Source organism: Antedon mediterranea, chromosome 10 (genome assembly GCF_964355755.1).
Source record: "Antedon mediterranea chromosome 10, ecAntMedi1.1, whole genome shotgun sequence".
NCBI lineage: Eukaryota > Metazoa > Echinodermata > Crinoidea > Comatulida > Antedonidae > Antedon > Antedon mediterranea.
The window spans coordinates 2,849,304-2,874,067 of NC_092679.1; the positions used below are offsets into that span (position 1 = coordinate 2,849,304).

Genomic DNA, 24,764 nt, shown 5'->3' on the forward strand with positions numbered 1-24,764 from the left:
AAAATATAGTTTTCTTATTAATTTTAATGTTTTGATTATACCCTAATACCTCATCAGATGCATCATCACCATAATCATTTCTTAGTTTAAACCAGGCTATTAAAACGTCTTGTAAAAAGGAGTTACCAAGCTTTTCATAATTATAATTCCTATTCCCTGTTTTGGTTTACAAAGCCAGATCCATTCCCCACCGATGCTCAAAATTTGTTTCCTAAATAATTGTTTCCATTTTCCATTAGATGTTGTGTCAAGAAATCTTTTAACCCATGTTATTTTTAAGGCTTCATTAAATTTATAAATATTTGTCATTTTTAAACCTCCATTATCTTTATCGTTATACATAGTCTCTCTACTTACTCTATCAGGCTTTCCGTTCCAAATAAATTTAAATAAAGTTCGCTCCAATTTTTTCATAAATTCACTAGAAGGGATGGAAGGACAGAGAATAAATATGTTAATTGAGAAAGTGCCAGTGATTTGATAATTGCAACCTTACCTATTGGTGTTATATTTCTTTGGGACCAAATATTCAGAATTTTCTTTAGTTTTTCAAATTGAACCTCATAATTTAATTCAAAGAGTTTGCTTTTATCGAAAGATATGTTTATTCCCAGAAATTTAACAGGTCCTTTGGTCAATCTATAATCAGGAGTGAAGTTCTTAATTTTATTTTTCAGCCTACCAATATTTAAAAAGCTTGATTTTGCCTTATTTAATTTCAACCCGGAAATATCACCAAAGTTTTCTATAAGTTTAATTGCATTAGCTATGGATGTTTCAGTTCCATCCAAAATTAGAGTAGTATCATCCGCAAACTGGGTGATTTTTATTTAACTGTCATGATTAACACAAATTCCCTTAATACAATACTGTTGTTTTCCCGTAGTGCATGCAGTGTTTTGCACGTTTTGTATTTTATACTGTTTGTATTGAGTTTAGATATTCTAGTAAATAACATATTATGTGTCTAGGAAATTGGAAATACAGTGCTGTATTATACTGTATAATGGAGGAATTGAATTACTCCATTATATACTGTATAATAACATCATTTAAATTAAGGACTCATCCCTGTGTTAAGTCAATAACCTTAATGGCGTATTATAAATTGTATGTTAATTACTTTTTTCTTTGTGTTTTTATACATTTTTAGTTATTTTGTTAGTCTTAGTTTTTACTGGAAGTATAATTTATATTTAATTTAAAGTACAAGTTTTAAGGTTTATGGAAATAGGTGTAGTTGTACAGTATTTCCTTCCTACATGATCGACAGCCCAGGGAGGGAGAACAACTATTGCGCTGGGAGGAGTGGAGTTTGCGCCTGTTTGCATTAGTCATTTGGGCTGGCTGGTACAGAGTATTTACAATACCGTATGCATCTTCGTTTTCAGCTAAACGCCCAGTCTTGTACCACCGTTTTAAACCCCTTTAGTTTAAATGTATAGGTTCAATTTATATAGATTTATAATTAATTGCTGATGTTACTGAAGTACATGATACTTCGTGTCATAGCAAGTCATGATAAGCTTCAGCTGAGAATGATATTCCGATATGCTCTGCCTGATTTTAATAGCTCGTATCCTTCATATTGAAATTCAACTTCTTTAGTTCCATAACATTGTAATTACCATATCAGTTCACTCTCTTACGTATCTTCTTTCAAAATGTTCAGAATCATAATTTTAGTTTAAATACCTTATTTAAACTATAATTCTAAACTATAGCTTATCGGTTACCCCTGCTGGCTAACCTATTGTAGTATTCTTTAAAATGTTTTCTGTTATTATTTTTTATCTTGAAATGTCAATTTGCTCGCGGCGTTGTCATTATCATTTATGTAAGTAACGTACAAGATTACCCTTTTTGAAATATGTTTTTATAATTGATTGTGTGATAGTAAATTATTATTTTCCCGCGCATAACAATGTGTTTAAAGTGAATAGATGACATGGTTTGTTCGCGCGTAATACACGACTAGGACAGAGCACGAAGAGAGAAACATTTTCTCCATTGATTGAGCTTGTTTTTATTATTATATAAAAAAAAAATGACATTCTAATGTAGAGGAATCTCACGTCAGAACACTACAACAGTTTACAATCCCTTTAAAAGAGATAAAAGAGATAAATAAATAATTTTATAAACAAATACTGTATCGATATCATTATGTATGACTGCAAATCCTGCATAGAGGAAGTTTTTTTAAGAACTTAAGCTCTGTTTACATTATCAAACTAGTTTGACAAAAAAGTGTGATGTGCCCAAATTTGGTAGTGATATACCCAATATGGAATCATCATGTCCATACTGTATATGGCCACATCACATTTTTGTCACATAAAGTTTGATAGAGCTTAATAGATCTTGTCCAACTATATCAAAGAAATTGCATTCAAATGGCCATCATAACAATTCGAATCGAGACATTTTTTGTGATGATGTCGCAAACACATTTTCTTTCATCTTTGCTCACAGCGACGTGTTTGCGGTAAAATCACATCAATAACTATCTATAAAGAAGTTGAGTTCTTCCCCCGTCATCATCCAAAAGTTCACAATCATTAATATTATTTTAACCAATGATTATATTGTTCGGTTAATAGTATAGGCCTTCTGTTCATGTAGTAGCATTTTATAAATATTTAAATGACAATGCTAGTTAAATCATATTTACGATCCTATATTATTATTATTATGAAGTAGGCAGGCCTACAGTAGTGTTTCATTTTTACAATTTAAGTATCGTAGTAAATTTAAAAACATCGTGAGCCACATTTATAAATAACCTTCAAATGGGTGTTTAAACTTTACTATAAATTTTAGGAATTGATTTAATACTAGGAATTTGTAACGGCTAAGATATTATTATTATTAATTGCACCAGTAAATGACGGCTTGAGTAGGCCTAGGCCTACACATTCTAAATCTTGGTTCCCACTTGCGAGGCAACCTACGCAACGTAAGAAAATGTTCTTCCAATAATTGTTTGCCCCCGCCTGCCTAAAATCAACGATTTTTTGCAGCACTGTTGCGTCGTCGGTTCCCACTTGTGATTATGTAATACAGCACTTTGCGTTGTGTTCTCGTGTCCACAAAGTCCTCATTCGATTTGGGAAAACTCTTTTTGGCTGATCGACCAATGACGTCACTACATATTAACCGATATGCTTCAGTATCATTGTATGGGGTGAAAGTTCAATCTGGTTCTCCCGCGCAAACATCCAATTACTGGCACACCAATAAATAAACTACAGTAGTTATAAACATCATACATTTTCCTTGTCCTTTTCCCAAGAAGACGCCGGCTGACGATACATATCGTCGTCTTCGCTATCGATCGGAGGCGTCGTAAATCCTTGTAATATATCCGCTGAACTATATCGACGGAATCGTTCTTGGTCCCGTTTGTCCAATAAGGACCTACGGCGCTCGCCGGGGTTTGATCGCATTGACGAATGCTTTCGATCTCCTTTTCCTCGGCCTTTAGTTGACGAATGTGTTACTTTAAAAGATTTTTGTGGTGGTTGTGAAATTAGTTTCTCAGTAGTATTGTTACTCTCTGTCTTCTTTTTATCTTCTTTTTGTTTATCCTTTTCTTCTTTCTGTTTGTTCTTTACTTCTTTCTGTTTGTTCTTTACTTCTTTCTGTTTGTCGTTTTCTCCTTTCTGTTTTTCCCTTTCTTCCTTCTGATAGTCCTTCTGTGCATGTTTTATACTACTAGACGTGGGTACCGACGTAGGCGGAGGAAGTTCGCAGTGATATACCTCGTCATCTTCTGAAAACAGTTTAGCTGGCATGTTGGTGAATATCATATCTTTCCTTGCGATTCTAAAAAAGTATTATTAATAATTTTAATAAATTCATCAATACTGAATTAATTTGTCAAGGTGACATTCAGCAAAATCTTTTTTATTTTTTTTTATTTATTTTTTTTATTTTTTATTCGGGTTTATTAAAAACAAAGACATGGCAGTACAAAACTGAATTGCGTCCAGTAACATAAAAAAAAAATAAAAAAAACGTAAAAAAATCTAACCACAGACTGAACTGATTGTCTGATTCAGCTAGGTAAATGCAAAGCTAGTTGTTTGTGTATGTATAGGACTACTAAAGTCTTTGTCTACACTATCAAACTTTATGAGAAAAAAATGTGATGTGCCCATACATGGACATGATAATGTCATATCACTACCATATTTGGGCATATCACTGCCGTACTTGGGGCCGGCACATCACACTTTTTTTGTCAAACTAATTTGATAGTGTAGACAGAGCTCTTAAGAGTAGGCCTAGTAAGAGTTTTGAATAGTAATAAGATCCCAAGTAAGGGGTTCGTTTAGGCATCTGTAAATCATTGCCTTAATTATAGTTTCTTATGGGTTAGGTTGATTCGTTTTAAAGAAATAGAGATGTCGATTTGCGATGACTTAGAACATATTTACGTCATGTTAATTAGTTGTGCGCATGCGGAAACATTGTTTGAGATGCGTTGTTCCTAGCTCAAGTGCTCGGATTCTTGTTTCTCCCAACTCGCTCTTATACATCTTTTCCATAGCTTGTGCCATTGTTGACTTACCTAACTTTATCTGCTGAACCTTGCCAGGGTTTGCCCTTCTTGGAGTTAGCAGCCCGTGTGTACGGTAATATAGGATTCTGTACACTATAATGAAGGTCTTTAACTAATGGTAGATCGCATTCGTAAAAATCATCTACTGCTAAATATCCGACCTATTGAAAGAAAAAAACAATATCCACAGTTAAATATCCGACCCATTGAAACGAAAATATATCTATAGTTAACATCAGTAACAATTTGTCGAAGTTTCATTGAATATAGTGTGATGTGGACAATAACAATCATAATCCGCTTTGATCAATCTCCTCACATTTATTAAATTTGGTTCAAAATTGGACGTAAACGGACGCAATCACATTGCAAGTAATTTAACCAATCACGACACGATGGGTCATCCAAACTGTCGCCTGTGATTGGTCAACTCACCTGCGCTTGCGTCGTTGAGTTGAGTCCAAGTGGGAACTTTAATAGTTGTGATTGCATTGTGGTTTACGGATAGTATGTATGCCTGCGCGGTCTTTTGTGATTATTATGACCAACATTATAATATTACCTGAATATTTCTATCTATAATCCAGTTCATGTCGAAGTCGTCATCGTCCTCGCCAAAAGGATTCATAAGATTTTCTGCGACCTAGAACATTGAGAAAAAAAATGAATACAAAATGCTATTAATGTAAATTGTGGTTTGAAATATTATGATCACGTTGTGGCAACCTACGAAACGTAAGAAAATGTCCTTCCAATAATTGTGTTTGACCCCGCCTGCGCGAAATCAAACCTGCGATGTTTGCAGCACTGTTGCTTTATCGGTTCCCACTGACTACGCAATACAGCACATTGCGTCGCTGCGTTGCGTTCTAGTGCGAACCACGTATTATGCTTGTTTCCCACCAGAACACAACGCAAGGACGGAAGCACAACGAAAGCATTTTAGTTGACCAATCACAAACGATGGATTATGCGAATGTCGCATGTCATTAGTCAACCGAGTCTGCTCTTACCTTTAACCACCCTACATAGAATATAAATTCTAATAATGTAAATCCTGGAAATTTGAGGTCAATCTCGTGACCCTCATATGACATCGCCTGATCTAAGTATTGTCTGCCAAATAAGCAAGCGGCAAAGTAGCTATATGTTGCTATAGTAACAACTTGCGTGTACACAAGTGGTACCATGATCCAATCAAATCCGTAGAGCTCTTCACATTTATCGTGGAATGCATTTACCTCCTGTAATATAAAAACACGTGATAGATATGAATCATCAGTTGGTTTATTGTGGATAATTCAAAATAATAACTGTTATTTTTGTAAACTGTCCACTAAAGATCTCTTTTTATTTTGTTTTAACCAATGACAAGCAAAGTTATAGACAGTTAGCAATCACAAGCGAATAAGCCATCGCTTGTGATTGGTCAATTCGCTTGCGTTGCGTTTACGTCCTTGCGTTACGTTCTAGTGGGAACCAAGCTTAAATACGCAAGGCGTAACGCAGCGTATAGTGATTTGACCAAATTACAAGCGATTATTATAATGGATCATTCGTTTGTTTGTTTGTTTGTTTTATTAGTTTCTCCACACATTTTAAAATAAAAGATAAAAATTACAAATTGCAAAAAGAAAATTACAATAAACAAGAAAAACATCAAAAATGGTCAACTCGCTTGCGATGCGTCTATGTCCTTGCGTTGCGTCTCCTCCACTGGGAACCAAGCTTAAAATAGCAGTAAAATGCAGTAGGCTACGGTTTTGATTTAGTCTGTTTTAGGCTTTATTAACCCAACAACAATACATATATACCTATAACTTGTATAATACCCAATGAGTTTACTTACATCTATAATAGTTTTCATTGCCGGATCACTGATTATCCGCCCCTCTTTTCGCGCCTTTCTTGCTAGTGTTATAAACCAGACGCATGGTAGCCAATGACGCGGGTGATTGGTTTGAAGTTTTTTAAACACACTTTTCTCTTCCTCTGTCATCAAACCTGACACAAATTAAAGGTAAAATATTATTGTATACATTCACCGAGTTAAAGTTGGCAAGTGTAAAGCTCTGTCTACACTATCAAACTTTATGTGATGTGCCCATATATGGACACGATGACGTCATATCACGACCATATTTGGACACATCACACTTTTTTGTCAAACTAGTTTGATGTAGACAGTGTAGACAGAGCTTAAGGATAAAAGATTCAGATGGATGCTGGAAAATATTATTAATATTTTCTAAACGCTGGTCGTATGTTAGACTGGTCCCAAGTCTGTATTTATTGATTTTTTTTTATGTTAGTCCACCACCAGTCGACGTTTCGGTTTGTGTCTGAGAATACAAGTTTACAAGCTCAAGTAGTATACGTATGAAACGCCACATGTGCCGAAATATTTTTACTAATATTAAGTCAAAACTCCGTGTAGATGTGTCTCCGCCAATACTGTACAACACTGAAATGTACAACTTTCATTGTTAAACCAGAGAAGGGTGAAATTACATATACTTTCACTCTTATAAACGTTTAATCGCCTTGACACTGCGTTTCCAATGCTGATCTCATCAATGAATGATGATGTAATTTCTAGCATTTACCTTGATTTTCTTATACATCATTTATGGCGTGCAATATTTATTTTGTTTTTAGAACAGACTCAGTATGCTCATTTATAAATTTTATATTTGATTCCAACAAGCGGTCTATGTTCGATCAAGGTTTATTGACGATGTTGATTTTGTCCATTAATAGAAAGTACTCCGACATAAGGTCAATGTTCTTTGAGGCACTTAGCAAAAACAATTCTCGTTTTTAAATTGATATGTGGAATGTGATGCTTAGAATTCATAGTGTTAATTACGGAGGACGTTGTAATTTTTTTCTGATGTCAGTGTCAGTTGTGGTTTAGTTTTTGTTTAATTCTGCAAAATTACTACTGAATCTTCCATTAAATAGTGAAAAATGTAGGCCTACCTGCTTCTACAAGATGAGCTAATGTTGGGAAACGTTTTTTAACTCGTTTGCTACCCACACGGTAAATTAAAATACCGGCTAGATTAATGTAACGAACCATTGTGCGACGCAGTATACGCCCTTCTTCATCAGAGCCCTACAAAGAAAGAAATGGAAATTGATTGAAAGAGACAACTTTTACTTCGTAAAATCTGTCTAATGAGAAACATTTTTGTTACACCCACATATGTTTTCATATTTGCTGTTTACATTCATTTGCATCAATGTTGAGTGGTTTAGAGTTTCTTGAAATACTTTAACGGGTAATGATTTTTAAAAATAAAAAAAAAGTATTTTTACCAGAATATGAGCTGCAACATTATAAGCTACACGGTCTGGCCATGGAATGACAAGGTATTGACGCCACCAACGGTCAAAAATGACAGTAACATAAAATCCTAATACGAAGCTAATCGGAAATACTCGGGTATACTCGTTCGAATATATCGCCAACTTTTCAAATGTTGTTTTAACAGATCCTGTTAGAGCATATCTGTATGTGACGCTAACGATTGTGTACAGGAAAAGAAATATCAACATTTCCCGCCAAAGTAACTTGTACACACTTGCTTTCCACCGTAATAGTAAGCGCAAAAAGCCGCCAAGTTTTAGCTGCAAAGAAAAAGAGAAACATGTATCATAAATCATAATAATACGACGTTTTATTATTTATTAATATGTACCCTCTGAAATGCTATGTTCGTTATTAAAAATATCGTCACACCGATCAGCCAAACATTTGCTATGTTGGCATCTTAAGCTTGATTCTCACTTGCGACGAAACGTAACGCAACCTACGCAACGTAAGTAAATGCCCTTCCAATAATTGTGTTTTCCCCCGCTTGCGTGAAATCAAACATGCGATGTTTGTAGCACTATTGCGTCGTCGATTCCCACTTGTGATTACGTCAATACGTCGTAGCGTTACGTTGCATCCTAGTGAGAACCACGCTTAACCGGGACCATGCGTGCCGGCCCAAAGGCCTCTTTGTGGACAACAAAACCTCTATTTAGGCAGGACGGGACAGATTTCACCAATACAACCCTGGTGAATCCTGTATCGTATATTGTTCATTAATTTAATAAATTGTGGCTACGCCCATACCAGGCCTATATTCACCGTGTCTAGCCGATCGAGATGGAATTATTTACGGCCCTGTGAAGATGGCATATCAGATACAAATCTTAAGCTTCGTATCACATTGGTGAAATAAATCCCCCTTACTGTTGTATTGTGATACGTAGTATAGCACCTGTCAGAAACCCCGCTCAGTTTACAATATCAACTGTACAAACATTTAGTAACAACGTTTGAGGATCATAATATTACAGTACATACACATGTTACTTTAAATACATGTAGGCCTACTACTCCATAGTTCGTACTCTTTAAAAGTTGCATTATCGCGGCTCAGTCTAAAGCTTGGTTCCCACTGTGACGTAGCACAAGGGCGTACACACGCTGCACAATAGAATTGACCAATCAAAACCGATGGATTATTCGAACTGTCGATTGGTCAATTCGCTTGCGTTGCGGCTTACGTCCTAATTGCGTTGCGTTCAAATGGGAACCAAACTTTATAACTATCAACAAACACTATCTCTGTCACAAAAATGAAGACGTCGCGTTTGTACAATCCTTGTTATGTATGTATTCAAAAGCCTTGCGTCGCGAAGCGTCACGGACGGCCCCACGAGAGCATTTTTAACGCGTCTTGCGTCAAGTGAAGCATTCAACATGCTTAGGCACACTTATATTATTCATTATCTCCAGCCTGTGCAATCAATCATCTTTCTTTTAAAACATTCACAGTTAACCGATTTTGATTCTAAATTAAATTAATTAATTTGTGACTCTAGTTTTTCTATATACACGTATAGCCTACTGTATATTATTATTATATATTTATAGTCAATTTTCTTTATATAATTTGTAACGTTTCTAGTTCGTGTTTGCTATTTAACCTTTGACCGAATATTTGAGCAGACGCTTGACACCAGTTAATTAGTTCATAAATGATTTGCTAACGCACATGAACTAAGCTCTGTCTACACTATTAAACTTTATGTGAAAAAATGTGATGTGCCCATATATGGACATGATGATGTCGTACCACTACCATATTTAAGCTTATCTCTACCATAATTGGGCACATCAAACTTTTTTTTGTCAAACTAGTTTGATATTGTAGACAGAGCTTAAGAGAGAGCATAGTCACGTCATTGTCGTTATTATGTGTAACAGAAGTTATTATAAGTATAAAGATAAGAAACAATATTATTTCATTTGAAAGAAGGTAAAGGAAATTGCTAGTACGCATTGCAGAGCCTTGAAAAGTCTTAAGCAGTAAAAACGTCAACAATTCAACGGGCAGCAATAAAAATAGTGTAAACACACGTTTGGGTGAAATTAGCCTCAAGAAATGTAAAAGACAAATTCTAAAGATTTGGTTATTAAAAAAAAAAATGACGTAAAAGTTAGTTGTCATTATAATGTTTACGTATAAGTGTAGGCCTAATAGCATCACCGAGTACCGTACACTTCGGGCTAAACTACGGTATCGAACGAACGCATAAATGAATTTGTTTTTATGAATTATTGAAAACACACATGAACGCGTAAAGGTCTGTTCTGACAGAAAATATTTAAAAAAAAATAAAAACTACAATAAAACATCTTTTTCATAATTAACAAATAAACACAATATTTGTATTTCATGGAGAACGTAAATAGATAATGTAGGCCTATGTTGTTATATGACCAAATTAATTTTATGTAGGATGGGCATGATACAGGCCACTAGCTCTCATCAAATCCCTTTCGGTATATTTTATTTCAATGTGGCCTACATCTACACAGTAAATAAAGCTAAAATTGTGCCTTTAGTACAGGAGGACCATCCATCATAAACATGCTTTAAACACATACTTGATTTCGGTTTCCACTGAATCCAAAATTCTTAACGAAACTTAATTTATGTGGAATGTTTTCATCGCAATGTATGCAACTGTATAACTACTATTAATCATGTTTTACTGAACTATTCTGCTAAGAAATACGTAGTAATATAAAGAAAGAAGTGAACAAGAGAAATTATCGAATTTTCCCATGCCATAATGAGTTTAACCATTCGGTGTTCGGTTGGTGGACATTAGGCCTAAATCCCTCTTTTCTCCACAAAGTATCAGGTACCTCGGAGCAGAATTCTCCCAAACCTCTTTGTGATATAATCTAGATGTAAAACCTGGATATCCGTCCTAATTGGGTGGGAAAAGGTTCGGACAAATGGATAAGAAGAGTCCACATTCTCCTACAAGTTCCCTTAGTGAATGTTAGTACAGCGCTATTGTCTTGTACCGAATGATCATTGTGGTCTACGAGTTTATAGGTTGCAATGCTTTAGGCCTTTAAATGAATGTCTTAATATGTCTACCACTGTCTAAATGAATGAAGCGAAATTTATCAGGTAGGCCTACAATGTGTCCATGATGAGTTGAACCCTTCGGTGTTGAGGCGAGACACTAGGCCCAAATGCCTTTTTACCCACACAATATCAGGTAATGTTTCTGAATATCTCCCACTATTTAAAGTGACTTTTAACAATCTTTAGAATAGTATGACAGAAGTGAACAAGCGAAATCTAGTAGGCCTACAATTTTCACATGATGAGATACAATGCCTAAATATCACTACACACAATATCAGTAATACTGAAATGTCACTGTCTAAAGTGAACAAGCGAAATCTAGTAGGCCTACAATTTTCACATGATGAGATACAAGGCCTAAATCTCACTACACACAATATCAGTAATACTGAAATGTCACTGTCTAAAGTGAACAAGCGAAATATCGAGTAAAATTATATATTGCTCAAATGACCAAGTTTAACCCTTAGTTGTTTGAGATGAGATAATAGGCCTAATGAAAATGTCTACGGTACTTCTTTCTTTTTTTCTCTCTTTTGTGGGGGAAACCCACTTTTATTGCAATGATAAACAATATGGTGAAGGTTACAGTATAATATATGTCTATCTATCTATTTATCAATGAATATTTAAGTGATATTACACAGACAGAGGTTAAAAGATTATATAAAATATTTTGATATTGTGTTGAAATCTAGATAAAACAAACATGTATACAGAGAAAATTTATATTACAGAGCTAAAACGATATAAAGATTGATATTCAGTATTAAAAAGAGATTTGATATAATATAAATATATATGATAAAATGGTATATTGCATTATAAGATGTTTTGTTTGAATACTTTTATAAAATTGTATAGTTTTACATTTTGAACATAATATTGCTTTTATTATTAATATGATAAAATAACAAACGAATAAATATTGCAAAGCTAAACCCAAACCGAAGTATGGGGATACGCCCTCGTCGCTAGCCAGGTTTATTTTAATAGTTCTAGTTTAAATCCTGGCTAGCACCGTCTACTGTACATACGCTTTTACGCACATATATCACAGCTATGTCTGCATGCTGCGCTTAACAACACTGTCTAAATGAGTTTTAGCAAACCCTTAGAGTAGTACGGTAGTTCTTCACATCAAATAGATAAAACAAACCGAATAACAAACGATCGGTGATTTCAATTATAGCACACAAGCCATTAGCTTAAACAGATAATGAATGACCACCATGCACTCTTATATCAATTATTAGCCGTTTCTCGGTAGGCCTACTATTTTCCCAGTATCAATTCCGTGGAAACACACAAAGCATGTATACCCATGGCCCAACTTTTAACATGATACATACGTCACATGTAAAACACACTTTGTCCTGTTTTACGGAATTTGCTTATCAGATACTGGAGAAATATTGTCATGTAGAGATCATCACATAACTTTCCATGATACAGCATCACATGTGAAACACACTGTGCTCTGTTTTACGGATATTGCTTATGATACTGTAACAATACTGCCACTGCAGATCAGCACGCAGAATCGGGTGGTTATTGTGTCTAATATCAAAACTGTTTCCAAATTGTAACGGCTGGTCATAAAACCTTCATATATATCTATCTAATATAGTTCAAGTCAGCGTTTGCTAAATTGCATTTGATTCTAATAGTGTGTCTTGTTTTATTAATTGCTAAGTGTACGTGTACTGCTTAACAAGTGGATCTAGATTTGAACTAAATTTTAAAGCCTACATACGATTATGAGATCGCACCCGAATAGATTCAATATCATGGGCGGGGAAAGGGTGAAGATTGAAAGCCTGCATGCAATTCTACTAGCATCTTGAAACTTTCATGCTGAAGCTAAAGCTTGGTTTGCACTATGACGCAACGCAAGGACGTAGACACAACGCAAGCGAGATGACCAATGGCAAGCGACAGTTCGATGATCCATCGCGTTGCGATTGGACAACTCGATTGCGTTGCTCTTACGTTCTTGCGTTGCGTCCTAGTGGGAACCAGGCTTAAAGTGTGGTTCCAAATACAGACGTAACGCAAGGACCTATAGGCGCAACGCAAGCAATTTGACCAATCCCAGGCGATGGATTATTCAAACCTTCGCTTGTCATTGGTCAACTGGCTTGCGTTTACGCGTACGTGCTTCCGTTGCGTCCCATTGGGAATAATAATAATAATAATAATAATAATAATAATAATAATAATAATAATAATAATAATAATAATAATAATAATAATAATAATTTAGGTATTTGTATAGCACCAGAATCAACTAAACCGAAGTAAAAATCAAAGGCGCTTATATTGGATGTTAAAAAGATGCGTTTTAAGTTCTTTTTTAAAAATAGCAATATAAGTTGAATAAGTAAAATGACGAGGGAGAGAATTCTAAAGAGAAGCAGCAGAGAACATAAAAGACCTTTGTCCATAAGATTTGGTGTTAATTCTAGGAACAAGTAGTAGGTTTTGATCAGCCGAACGAAGACAAGCTTATGTCCTTGCGTTGCGTTCTATCAATTCAACCCTTGTTAGGGAGTGTAATAGAAAGACACCCCTCGTGTTTGTCTCCCGACTCTTGGTTCAACGCAAATGACATTTATATCACCCCTAACAAACGAACATGCCCGCAACAGATAACGATCCCTTAATACAATTTTGACAGCATGTAATATTGCTGTCAACTCTTTCAGTTTTAATAAAGAAGATTGGATCTATGAATGTAAACTCTTTTAGTTTTAATATATTAGGAGATTGGCTATTATGAATGTATATTGTTGAACGCCAGTCAGTCACACAATCGGTTACAAAGGTTTAGCCCGAAGGATAATAGAAATCATGTATATTATATTCCTCCTCAGCTCTTGGTCACGTTTCAAAAGCAATCATTATTAATTGTTGTATATCTTATGTTTCTCTGAATAATATTAGCATAGAACGAGTAAAGCTCTGTCTACACTACCAAACTATGTGACAAAAAAAATGTTATGTGCCCATAGTGGGACATGATGATCATATCACTACCATATATGGGTATATCACTACCATATTTGGGCACATCACACCTTTTTTGTCAAACTAGTTTGATAGTGTAGACAGAGCTTAAGAGTTATAATGTATGACTGGAGCATGTTATGTTGGAAAGGTATTAATAAAGATATCGATTATCGATCAAGGTTGCTTTATTTGTAACTGAAATGACAGGCAGAGGATAGAGGATACAATAATCCCTCCTCCCCATCCAAAAATTGGGTCTGTATGTTTACATATTTTTTAAAAGATAATAATTTTAAAAAAAGATCGTATTTATGTTTTGAACTCCAATTAATCGTTTGGGGAAATTAGGTGATTTTTTTCTGGTGTATGTAATCGACCGACCGCGGTTCCCCTTCACCATTTTCAATCGGTTTGACCCTTATTCACACCAGTGAACTCCTCCAAAGCAGTGTAAGAACTTACTTTTGTGAAAGGTTACCACTGTAGTAACGTGTAAATTAGTTCCATAATTAAATAAAGCATCATGTTACCTCTGCTAATAAATATTTTAATACTAATTATGCAAATATGGAAACATGGCTGATAATTGATATCTACAGAGACCGTATAGAAATGGCATTTTGACAACTTCTCGGAGTAGGAGGGGGAAAATTGACACATTTTTGGTTACTTACTTTTTTCTGGTGCTCCTTAGCGGCTTTTATTATGCCCATTGAGATCGCGACATAAATCCTGCGACTATAGAGTTTCATAAATGTGCTTGGAATAATTTCAATCCAAATTCAAACAATAAAATGATTTCATACGGCAATGTTGACTATAGCAAAAGTAGTAACAACCCGTCTTTACTACACATCTAGACTGAACACTGCTGTAAATGAGATTATCGCGGTTTGAAGCCATGAACACACTGCTACATTTGAATAATCCCTTTTAAATTACAATTCCAATATATGTTCGATCACACTTCATGTTGTAGAATTATTTCCTTGTGCGATATGCATTTCCTAAATCCAATATGACCATAACTAGTATCTGTAATACATTGTATGGATCATCATCCGTGCTTTCAAATTATCCAAATGTTGTTTTTAATTTCTGATAAACCCTTTCTTCGCAGTAGGCCTGCGCGGCGGTCACATTCCAAACGATGCTTTGTCAGCCGCGCGGTTGATCCATGTACCGTTCCTGTTCACTGCTCTCAGCAATATATTGAAATGGATTATGAAAATTTCAAGATATTTCTTGTGAATATATAGAATATCTTAATTCCTTTCTCCTCAAAACTATTTGCTGATACAGCATTCTGATTCGTTAAGTATACTACTTAGTCATGCTTGAGTGGTTCTTTAAATAGAGAATATTTTTTTACAAAGTTTGTAGAAAAAGGGTATATATAAATATTATTTGTCAATACTCATAAATACACGGATCAGTAGACGTTAATTAAATGAATTTATACATTAAAAAAAAAAAAAATTTATACATAAAAAAAATAAATTTGAACAGGATAAGCCAAGCCGACCAGCGTTAGTATGGAACGTCATTTGCAATAATTCACTCTGCACTTTTGTTCTTAAGTGATAAAAGACAAGAGATTTCTTTGATGCAAACCTCAATAAAAAGCACACAGGTGTTACGATCAAGATTTATATATGTATTATTACTATTTGGAAACTTATTCTTTGTCATTAAAGTACTCGAAAACAATAGCATTAATGAATTAATAAGTATGTACTCTGTATTCTGATCTAACCTTTTCGTGGATTTCTAGGACGAACTGTCCACTATAATCACTTCCCATTATTGACACAATAAATACGCGATCACTGAATGATTCTACTGCAGTTACTGCAGCAGCAACACTTTGCTTACTCGTAAACCTGTTTATGAAATGATTTAGCAATGTGTAATCATACACACTATTTATTGCAGTGACAGCATCGTAAACTCCTATTAACGAAACAAACTAATGATGAAAATACGTTATTGCAGTAACTGGTCAGAGTGGTCAGTCGTAACAGTAACGTTCCACCAGTCAATTAACGATTCATTATTATTATTATTAATCTGACTAATTTATTTATTTATGACTAGTTACATTAAGGTATATTATATGTCGTTATACTTAATACACTATAAAAAATACAGAGAAATCGTTTTTCTGTTTTGTTTATTTTCCATTTCCGGTATTTCTAAGTAGCATATTTCTAAATGTTTCACGACGTAAGTGAGATTTTTTTTTTTGAGTAATGTAAAATATACTTAGTCGCGTTTGTGGTGCATTAGTGTGCTCTAATGAAATCCTTCTAATAAATTCTCAAATCGGTTTGTTTGTGAAGTTAAAAGAAGCAATCTAGCAAAAGCCAGTGTGTAGGCCTTAAACATACTCAAATGTTTGTTGAACTAACTCCCATTAGTACAGTAAATACTGCAATTGTCAGTTTTATTCGTAAATTTGTCACTGAAATAACAACAAAAGTGACAAACCACAAACAAAACTCACAAAAAACACACATTATTTTCCATAATGGAAGTCGGGTAGTGTATTTTCATACAGATAGTTCAACTTTATTTTAGCTGATTCTCATTACATTTTTAAATATTTCAAAAAAATGCTGCTCGACTTTTTGACGTAACAGTTCTGATTATTTTTTTTTTTCTTCATTAAATGATGTTTTTTTTAATATAAAAAATATGGTTTAATATGAGTAACAAGACCAACTACACATGCATCAGTCGAACAATCGAAATACGGTACTAATTTTGAGAATTCGCACACTCGCAGAATGCACTTATAGGCTACTATAATATTATATCAGGGAATTTTACAATTTATGTTTACTCCCTGCTCTAGTGTAGTACACAGTGGGAAGGTTTCTCGCAGAATGCACTAGGCCTACTACTAGTATTAATATCAGGGAATTGTACAATTATTTTTACTCCCTCTGATCTGTTAGTAGGCCTACACAGTGGGAAAGTTTTTTTGTCGAATACACTATGCTAGTAGTAGGAAGGCAATATTATTATGCTACCCTTGGCTTTGTCGTCTGCCAGGCACGTGCGCGGGATCACAAGTCAACTACTGACAGTTGTAACAGCTGATGACAACAGCGAGTCTGTATAACAATATTAATGTGTTGTATGTACTACTACAACAGTGTGTCGTTATATAACACCTTTAAACATGGTTCTTTATAATATTTGCTATAATTTGATAATAATGTATAGGCCTATACCAACATTTCAATTATTAATTTATATTATTATTGATACTAACGGTAACATTTATTATCGAATTCGTGACAAAAATGAATAGTCCCATGGGTCTAGCATGTGGGATGTATGTGTTATTGTTTGTTTGGTAAAATCCGGAATAAATTGAATGGTATAAAAATGTCAGAATGATATTATTTTGGTCTCAACTATTAGCTGATTCTCGGTGTAATGTATATACATTTGTCCAATATCATAGGCAAATTCTGTGAAACACACAATGCCTATATCCGACAACATGATGTCTGTATTGCAGAATCATCCTATGATTACTGGAGATATATTGCCTTATGTGGATATATTACAGCACTCGTAATCGGGTGGAACAACTCAGAATTACAGTATCATAAATTCGGTCGGCTGCAGCTTAATATTATATACAGCAACCAATCAACGATAATGCATAACAAATGCTATTTGTTGTCATATATTAATTGGTACTTGCATGTCCATCATTATTATAAAACTACAGTGGTCCTTCACTACTAATGAAACAACAGTGAAACACACTGAATCGAATCTGATGGACAGACTTCTGGCTTCTTAAGATCAGGCCTAGATATTAGACATGCTCCTGCGTGTACAACACATCTTAAAGTTCTGTCAACACTATCAAACTAGTTTGAAACAAAAAAAATGATGTGCCCAAATATGGTAGTAATATGTCATCATCATGACCATATATGGGCACATTACATTTTTGTGATCATACAAAGTTTGATAGTGTAGGCCTAGATACAGCTTATCCGAATTGGGAGTTGTTTCCAGCGAGAGTGAGGAAAACATAAAGCGTGGGTAAAAAGTGTTTTTTAAATATCATGAACCTTATTTTATAGGTCCACCATGGATGGTACCGGTAACATAGTCTAGGTTCTAGACGGAGTTTCGACTTAATATTAGTACAAATTAGTAAATATTTTGGCACATATGGCGTTTCATACGTATACTACTTGAGCTCGTATTCGTAAAAATGGTAAAGCCGACTGGTGGATTACATAAAAAAAGGCTACAGACTTGAGGCAAGCCTACTGTAACCATATAATTTCACCCTATCTGCATAAAAAAAAAGAATGTTTTTGATATTAATAATTCTATGATAGTAAATAATATGATACATTTGGATCAGTAATTCAATATGAAAAAGAGATACTATCTATCCGTGGATTGGATTTCCAAAAAACATATCGTATTTGTTTTCATTTTTATCTCATAAGAGATGAAATCGTAAAACTAATTCTTCTGTGTAAAAGAAACGTATCAATTGCCAAAATTGACGATTGATATAATTATGTTGTTATTGATAAATATGATAATAAATCGTGTTAAAATCTAAGACACAAACAAAAAGGCCAGTCTTCTTTCCCTCATCCAAACTGGACTATGCGTCACATGTATGACTACCACGTAAATAACCCTCAAATTAAGCGGGTACTGATTGATTTTGATTGATTTTATTCGATATTCATACATAAAAGTTTACTTTACTCTCCCCCACCCACTCCAATTACGGTCATTTTGATAGAAACATCTTTAGAGGGAAACAGTGGACTATTTAGACGCCATTTTGTCGCTATATAGTATCCAAGATGGCGGATAATGTTTCATAGCCTAATTCATAATTTCATAAAAACACTCCCAGTACAATTACGGTCATTTTGATACCCCATGTGTATGAATATATGTAATAGAAACAACATTGTGTGACGTAAAACACAACATTGTGTGACGTAAAACTCCACCCATTACTGTCTATCTATAACTTCTGTCTAAGACAAACACGAATATGCATATGTAAATTAACCATAATGTAATAATTATGTAAACAATGTTGGTATTTATGGCTGCCAAATGGTTGACATGAAAGTACATGAGAAGATTAAAGGGGCATTGTTGGCCTAGACTGATGTTATTATCTCATTACGTTTTTTTTGTAGTGGACGTAAAGTATACCTTTAATGACGTCATTGCGTTTAAGATACATATAACAAAGAATATACCATATACCATCGAACCCTTATTAGGGGGACACATTTGGGGCCCAACTTAACAAAGCGTTCCTAAAATAGAGTTCGCCACATAGTGGTAAAATATCGTTCATTCCACACGTTTTCGCAATATTGTTTCGTTCCCACGGAATTCTGTATATGATTTTCCATTATTTAACAAAAGGGCGCCGTCTTCCGTTCCGTGAAACGGAACAAGTGTGAATGTATCTTAAAGCTTGGTTCCCACTAGGACGTAACGCAATGACGTAAATGCAACGCAAGCGTGTTGATCAATGACAAGCGTCAGTTTGAATAATCCATCGCTTGTGACTGGTTAACTAAATTACGTAGCGTTACGTCCTTGTGTTGCGTCTCTAGTGGGAACCACGCTTTAGTAGGGGTGTCTCTCGAATAGGAGTGGCGCCTGAATATAGGGATGGCCGGCTGTGTACGTTAACACACATTAACCGTATAATACATTGACTAGTTGGCAAAAAACTGGCGTCTTGTGTTGAATAGTGAAACAACAATAATCGAATCTGATTTTTGTCTAAGATATATTATTATAAATTTATGAATTGTTATAGGCCTATATAAGAAAACATAATACATTGTAACGTGTTCTTATTCGTTAAGAACTCATTGGATGACATAGTTCATCCAGCGTTGTTCTCTTCCCACTGCGTTACTATTAATTCTCTAAAATAATTACATTAGTGATAACATTAAATAAACATGCGTCATATTCCTATATGATACAGTACCGAGAATCTGTTTATCCGAACAAATCTTTAATTATGTTTCTGTAGCCTAATATATTAGTTAATGAACGAATTGATTAATAAGAAAACATACTGCAATGATTTATTGACGCGATACAAAATAATGCGTACCTCGTACAGAGATGTGTCAAAGGTCATTACATGTTGCGTGTATTCAACTTTACCACTATGTACGTAAGCCTATTGTATGCACCTTGTCTATCCTGTTTATATTATTATTAACATAATACTCTCGCGTTTAACTTAGACAAATTTATTTGCGCGAATCTAAAGTGTTCACTAATGCACATGCGTATTAATACATTTGCTTTTTCTGAAAAAATGCGCAACCAATCATATTTCAGGAATGTTCGATTCGCGCGAATATATTTGCTAACGGAAAATAGGCTTTAAAGCAAAGCACTTACTGATGATGTCTATTGCACCATTTTATACGTGCACGTCACATGATATCATACGTTACGAACGTTACATTTATACGTGCACGTCACATGATGTTGATCGTATACGAACGTTACATTTTTACCGGGTACCCATTTAATTATAATCATCGGTTGTATGACTCGAGCGCAAGTCTACATCAATTTGCTGAGGGCGAAATTGATACTGTGACTGAACAACGACAAGCAAATACGCTACTCAGTATATGATGTAGAGAAGTCCCCGGATCAGAGTCCTATACTGGGATCATTACTGTCCTTACAAAATAAAGAGGAGAGGAACTGCATGGTCTATTGCATTTAAATACAGTATATTTACAGGAACAAGTTAGATTTACTCTAATTTCTTTCGTTATTTTTCATTTTTCATAACTCTCTTTCAAACTCTGACAAAAAAGGATGAGCTAAATGTAGATTTGTATTTCTCCTTTCACCTCTACATAATATAATAGTTAAGCAAGTTCACATTTAAATAAACATTTTGTCGTATTTTGTTATCAGGAAGACAACATAGACCTACATTTTACAGTCTTTTAATTTGCGCAACATCATTATGTTGATTCTCAGTATATACAGCATGGAAATCATGATTTAGATTGCCTGTCAGACGATTGCGTATGAAATAGATATTGTAAACCTAATACATAATTAGAATCTATCTCAATAAGAAAGCCAACAAAACCCTTTATTTTCATCATATAACTCAATATTAACATTTGAAAAGGAAGACACTTCTTAAGTGCATAATTAATCTCGAATAGAACTAATATAGTATCGAATAAAAGCGCAAATATGTATCTTATATACGGTACTTACCTCCGATAGACGATGAAAAAAGTTAGGCTCTGACATCGTTTGTGTATTACTATGATTAGATTTTCACTGGGTACCGTTAAAAACTCAAAACATTCGTTTTAGAATATATAGACTTTAGGTCATTTTAAATTTCGTAAAAACATTTTAAAATGTGTACACTGCTTATTGATTCATTAGGCTGTGTTAAATATTTTCGCATTTTTCAGTTTAAACTAATAACGTTAATAGAAAGTAATGCTGTCAAATTGTCATTGATTAAAGATTGATATAATTCAAAAGTGTTCCCACATACTAAAAACCGATTCAGACCAGAGAGTATAGCGCCCCCATCAAGTTTACGCGCGTGTACTGCAGTAACAATAATTTAAAAAAAAATCATATCTTTTTTATTCCGCGCGTGCTCCCCACTCCTCCCTAGCCACGTGATTTACGCGCGGGAGCCAATTACGTCGATACAAACGTGATTTACGAACGGGCGTCAATTATGTCGATACCAAAGTGATTTACGCGCGGGCGTCAATTACGTCGATACCAACGTGATTTACGCGCGGGCGTACTATAAATACACATTTTTCTATCCATCAAACAGAATTGTTCACGGCCAACTATGATCCCTCCGTTCGTGACATTATTATGCAAATTATTTAAAAATAATTAACAAACTTACGGTATTTCGAGTTTTCAACATATCATCGGTGCATAAATCATTGAGTGAGTTGTAGAAGAACGATACCTCGTAGCGCGAACTGTGGTGCGCGCGCTACACTACACATCGAATGAATCATCGCATGTTGTAGTAAATAAAGTCAGATTTCGTTGAATACAAAAGATATCACAATCAGTGTGTGAAGTTTGACAATACAGCCGCCGCAATTACGCTCCACGAATGAAGAGATAATGGCTTTATGTCACACTGTGTACTTACTGTACGGTATATTACGAAGTAAACACTGTGTTATACGAAGTCTTTCTCATTGGTAAATTTACTATTAATGGTCAATTAATATTTCATCCTAAACATCACTTACGAGATTGGTTTCCAAACCACGGGGAGCATTGCTGCAGCTGCGCAACGTGTACGTAAATACATTATAATACAAGGCTCAAAGAAATAAGATGGTAATATTGGTAATAGGAAATTCCGAAGTGAAGAGCTATAGTTGATGAAGAGTTTGGACAGCTTGGCTCATTCGGGTGAAAGTGTAAAGTTTATCGCGACTGTTGTTTTTAATCGTAAGTTTGCTGTGGATGCTGATTGGTTGGTGAACTTTGTACCCAGTTTGAGCCTCCATTCATTGATTGGTCAAGAGGACGAGGAGAAAAAATGAGTAGGCCTACCGTACTTTTTTACTTAGCAGGACGTCATTAATTAAACACAGGTGAGATAGGTACCAATTCTGTGCTCATGGGGTGTAGTTTTTAATGAATGAATTTATCCCGCCTACTTTACGCGAGTTCATAATGTTCGTTTTCGGATGATTCATCGCTAATTACGTCATTGCGTTGCGACCTAAAGCGTGGTTCCCACTAGGACGCAACGAAACGACGTACGGTATCGACGCAAAGTGCTGTATTGCGTAATCACAAGTGGGAACCGACGACGCAACAATGCTGCAAAATAAAATAGCAGGTTTGATTTCACGCAGGCGGGGGAAAACACAATTATGGGAAGGGCATTTTCTTACGTTGTGTAGGTTGCGTTACGTTGCGTCGCTAGTGGGAACCAAGCTTTAGTGATGGAAACCATGATTTAGCCTATACTAATAATGATAAACATCGCCGTAACGACCCTTGTAGTTAAAATGCATAAATAGGAACTATACAGTATAGTTAATTAAACACACTGTACCAGCATCTCCTGCACTTTTATATGAAGTCTCTTAAAACACAAACAATGATGACGTCATATGACCTCCACAAGATTTACTACCAATAATGTACCCAGCAAATAATTATTATAAGCTAATTATATCTATGCACATGTGACTGCTGATAAAAATTATATTAATATTCAGATCGTAATCTTCGGTATGTCATTATAGCCTACGATATTATGTTCTTATATCGATTTTATGTTTAAACATATTCATTAAAAATAATTTACTCATTTTTTTATACATATATTTTATTGATTTACTGTGTATTCAAGGTAATATCGTTTTTTTTAATTGCGAGAGACAATTCAAAGTTTGACCAAGACAACGTTCGTATGGTTCCTCCACCCTTCGTCCTTTCTTCCCCTCCTCCCCACCCAAAACAAGTTGGACCTCAATGTCTAACTGAAACAACGCCTTTGTTTTTACCCCGACCAAGAAATGCTATACTTGTAAGCATTTTTTTTGCACCAAAATTAGTTAGGGTTGGGCTGGACCTATAACTAGGTTATTTAATTTTCCTTAAGAGATACATTTAATTAAATGGCCGCCAAGTCGTAAGAATACACGCAACACCGTGAACCCTGGGGAATCTTTGGTAGGCCTACACAACACAATTTAGGGGATGTTCCCTGATAAAGTTTGAAATGACCATAGTGTTAAAACATGAATCAATAAAATAGGAATTGAATCTGTCCTCCCTCTCCCCGTAATAGCCCGGATGTTCCCATTTCCCAATTGAAAAATTAAGAACTTGAAGGACTGTACTGCTTTTTGTTTTAAATTTATATTATTGGACGGACTTTAGCTCTCTGTTTTATTCTACATTAAAACTGTTCTATACTTCAAAACCATAAATCTTATGATATGGAATGTAATATCTATAACATGAGTCATCATCTACTATAGAGAGAATAAGAATAAGACAGTATGACTGTGAATTATAATGGTATCGAAGAAAAAGAAAACACAATATATTTCTGTGATCATCCCTGAAGCTTTACAGCTAATAAGTATTCAACTAAAAATGATAATAAAACTATATAGATTAGCACTGAAATTCATAGCTTAAACTGACTGAATTTAAATGTTATCTTACCTTAGAAAGTGTTCTGATTATAATATTCTTACTTGGTATAATAACCGGTGTTTCTACTGGTTCCCACATTATCGACACAACTTCTCTCCTCCGAGAGAGGATTCGGCAATATATTTATAAATTCCACTGAATTAGGTATATTATTATGTGAGTGTGTTTGCAAGAAACAGAATGCAGCATACGACGCATGGTTCGGAGATAATCGTGTACTGCATGTGTTGATGAGCCACGGGCTAGGCCTCTTGTTTAGAATTATTGATGGGTTATGTAATAAAAATAGATCTGAGACATCGGTTTTGGTGTTGAGATGTTGATGAATGGGAATGGAGTTTTATTGAGCATCTTCCCGTAGTGTGAATAGAGTTTTATTCATGGGGTAATGTGAATGGACTTTTATTGTATTTAGTTTTATTAAATATTTCAGTGAATGGGAAGGAATTGAGATTTATTAAATATCTTAGTGA

General features: G+C 34.7%; 1 protein-coding gene across 3 annotated transcripts; it reads right to left on the reverse strand.

Annotated features, from left to right (window-relative positions):
- Window positions 1-1,744: 1,744 nt before the first annotated feature.
- On the reverse strand, window positions 1,745-24,503 carry LOC140060607 (bestrophin-2a-like). 3 transcript variants are annotated; one of them, XM_072106889.1, is made up of 8 exons: window positions 24,301-24,503; window positions 7,889-8,200; window positions 7,550-7,685; window positions 6,417-6,571; window positions 5,581-5,811; window positions 5,130-5,210; window positions 4,577-4,728; window positions 1,745-3,828 (listed from the first exon to the last, which is right to left on the reverse strand). In XM_072106889.1, exons 1-8 carry the CDS (start codon window positions 24,367-24,369, stop codon window positions 3,267-3,269), a joined length of 1,698 nt encoding a protein of 565 aa, XP_071962990.1. In that variant the 5' UTR covers window positions 24,370-24,503; the 3' UTR covers window positions 1,745-3,266. The 3 variants fall into 3 exon arrangements, with proteins under 3 accessions (XP_071962990.1, XP_071962991.1, XP_071962989.1); XM_072106890.1 differs by lacking the exon at window positions 24,301-24,503 and adding an exon at window positions 21,995-22,048; XM_072106888.1 differs by lacking the exon at window positions 24,301-24,503 and adding an exon at window positions 14,703-15,212 and having other exon boundaries at window positions 1,746-3,828.
- Window positions 24,504-24,764: the final 261 nt, after the last annotated feature.

What these genes read in the sequence shown, in the direction of transcription:
- LOC140060607 (XM_072106888.1), bottom strand. Translation starts at nt 14,780, where the DNA reads ATGAAACTCTATAGTCGCAGGATTTATGTCGCGATCTCAATGGGCATA. An exon ending in CAATGAAAACTATTATAGAT is followed by an intron (nt 5,812 to 6,416) that starts GTAAGTAAACTC and finishes TTTATATTACAG; the next exon opens with GAGGTAAATGCATTCCACGA. An exon ending in TTATAGATAGAAATATTCAG is followed by an intron (nt 4,729 to 5,129) that starts GTAATATTATAA and finishes TTCTTTCAATAG; the next exon opens with GTCGGATATTTAGCAGTAGA.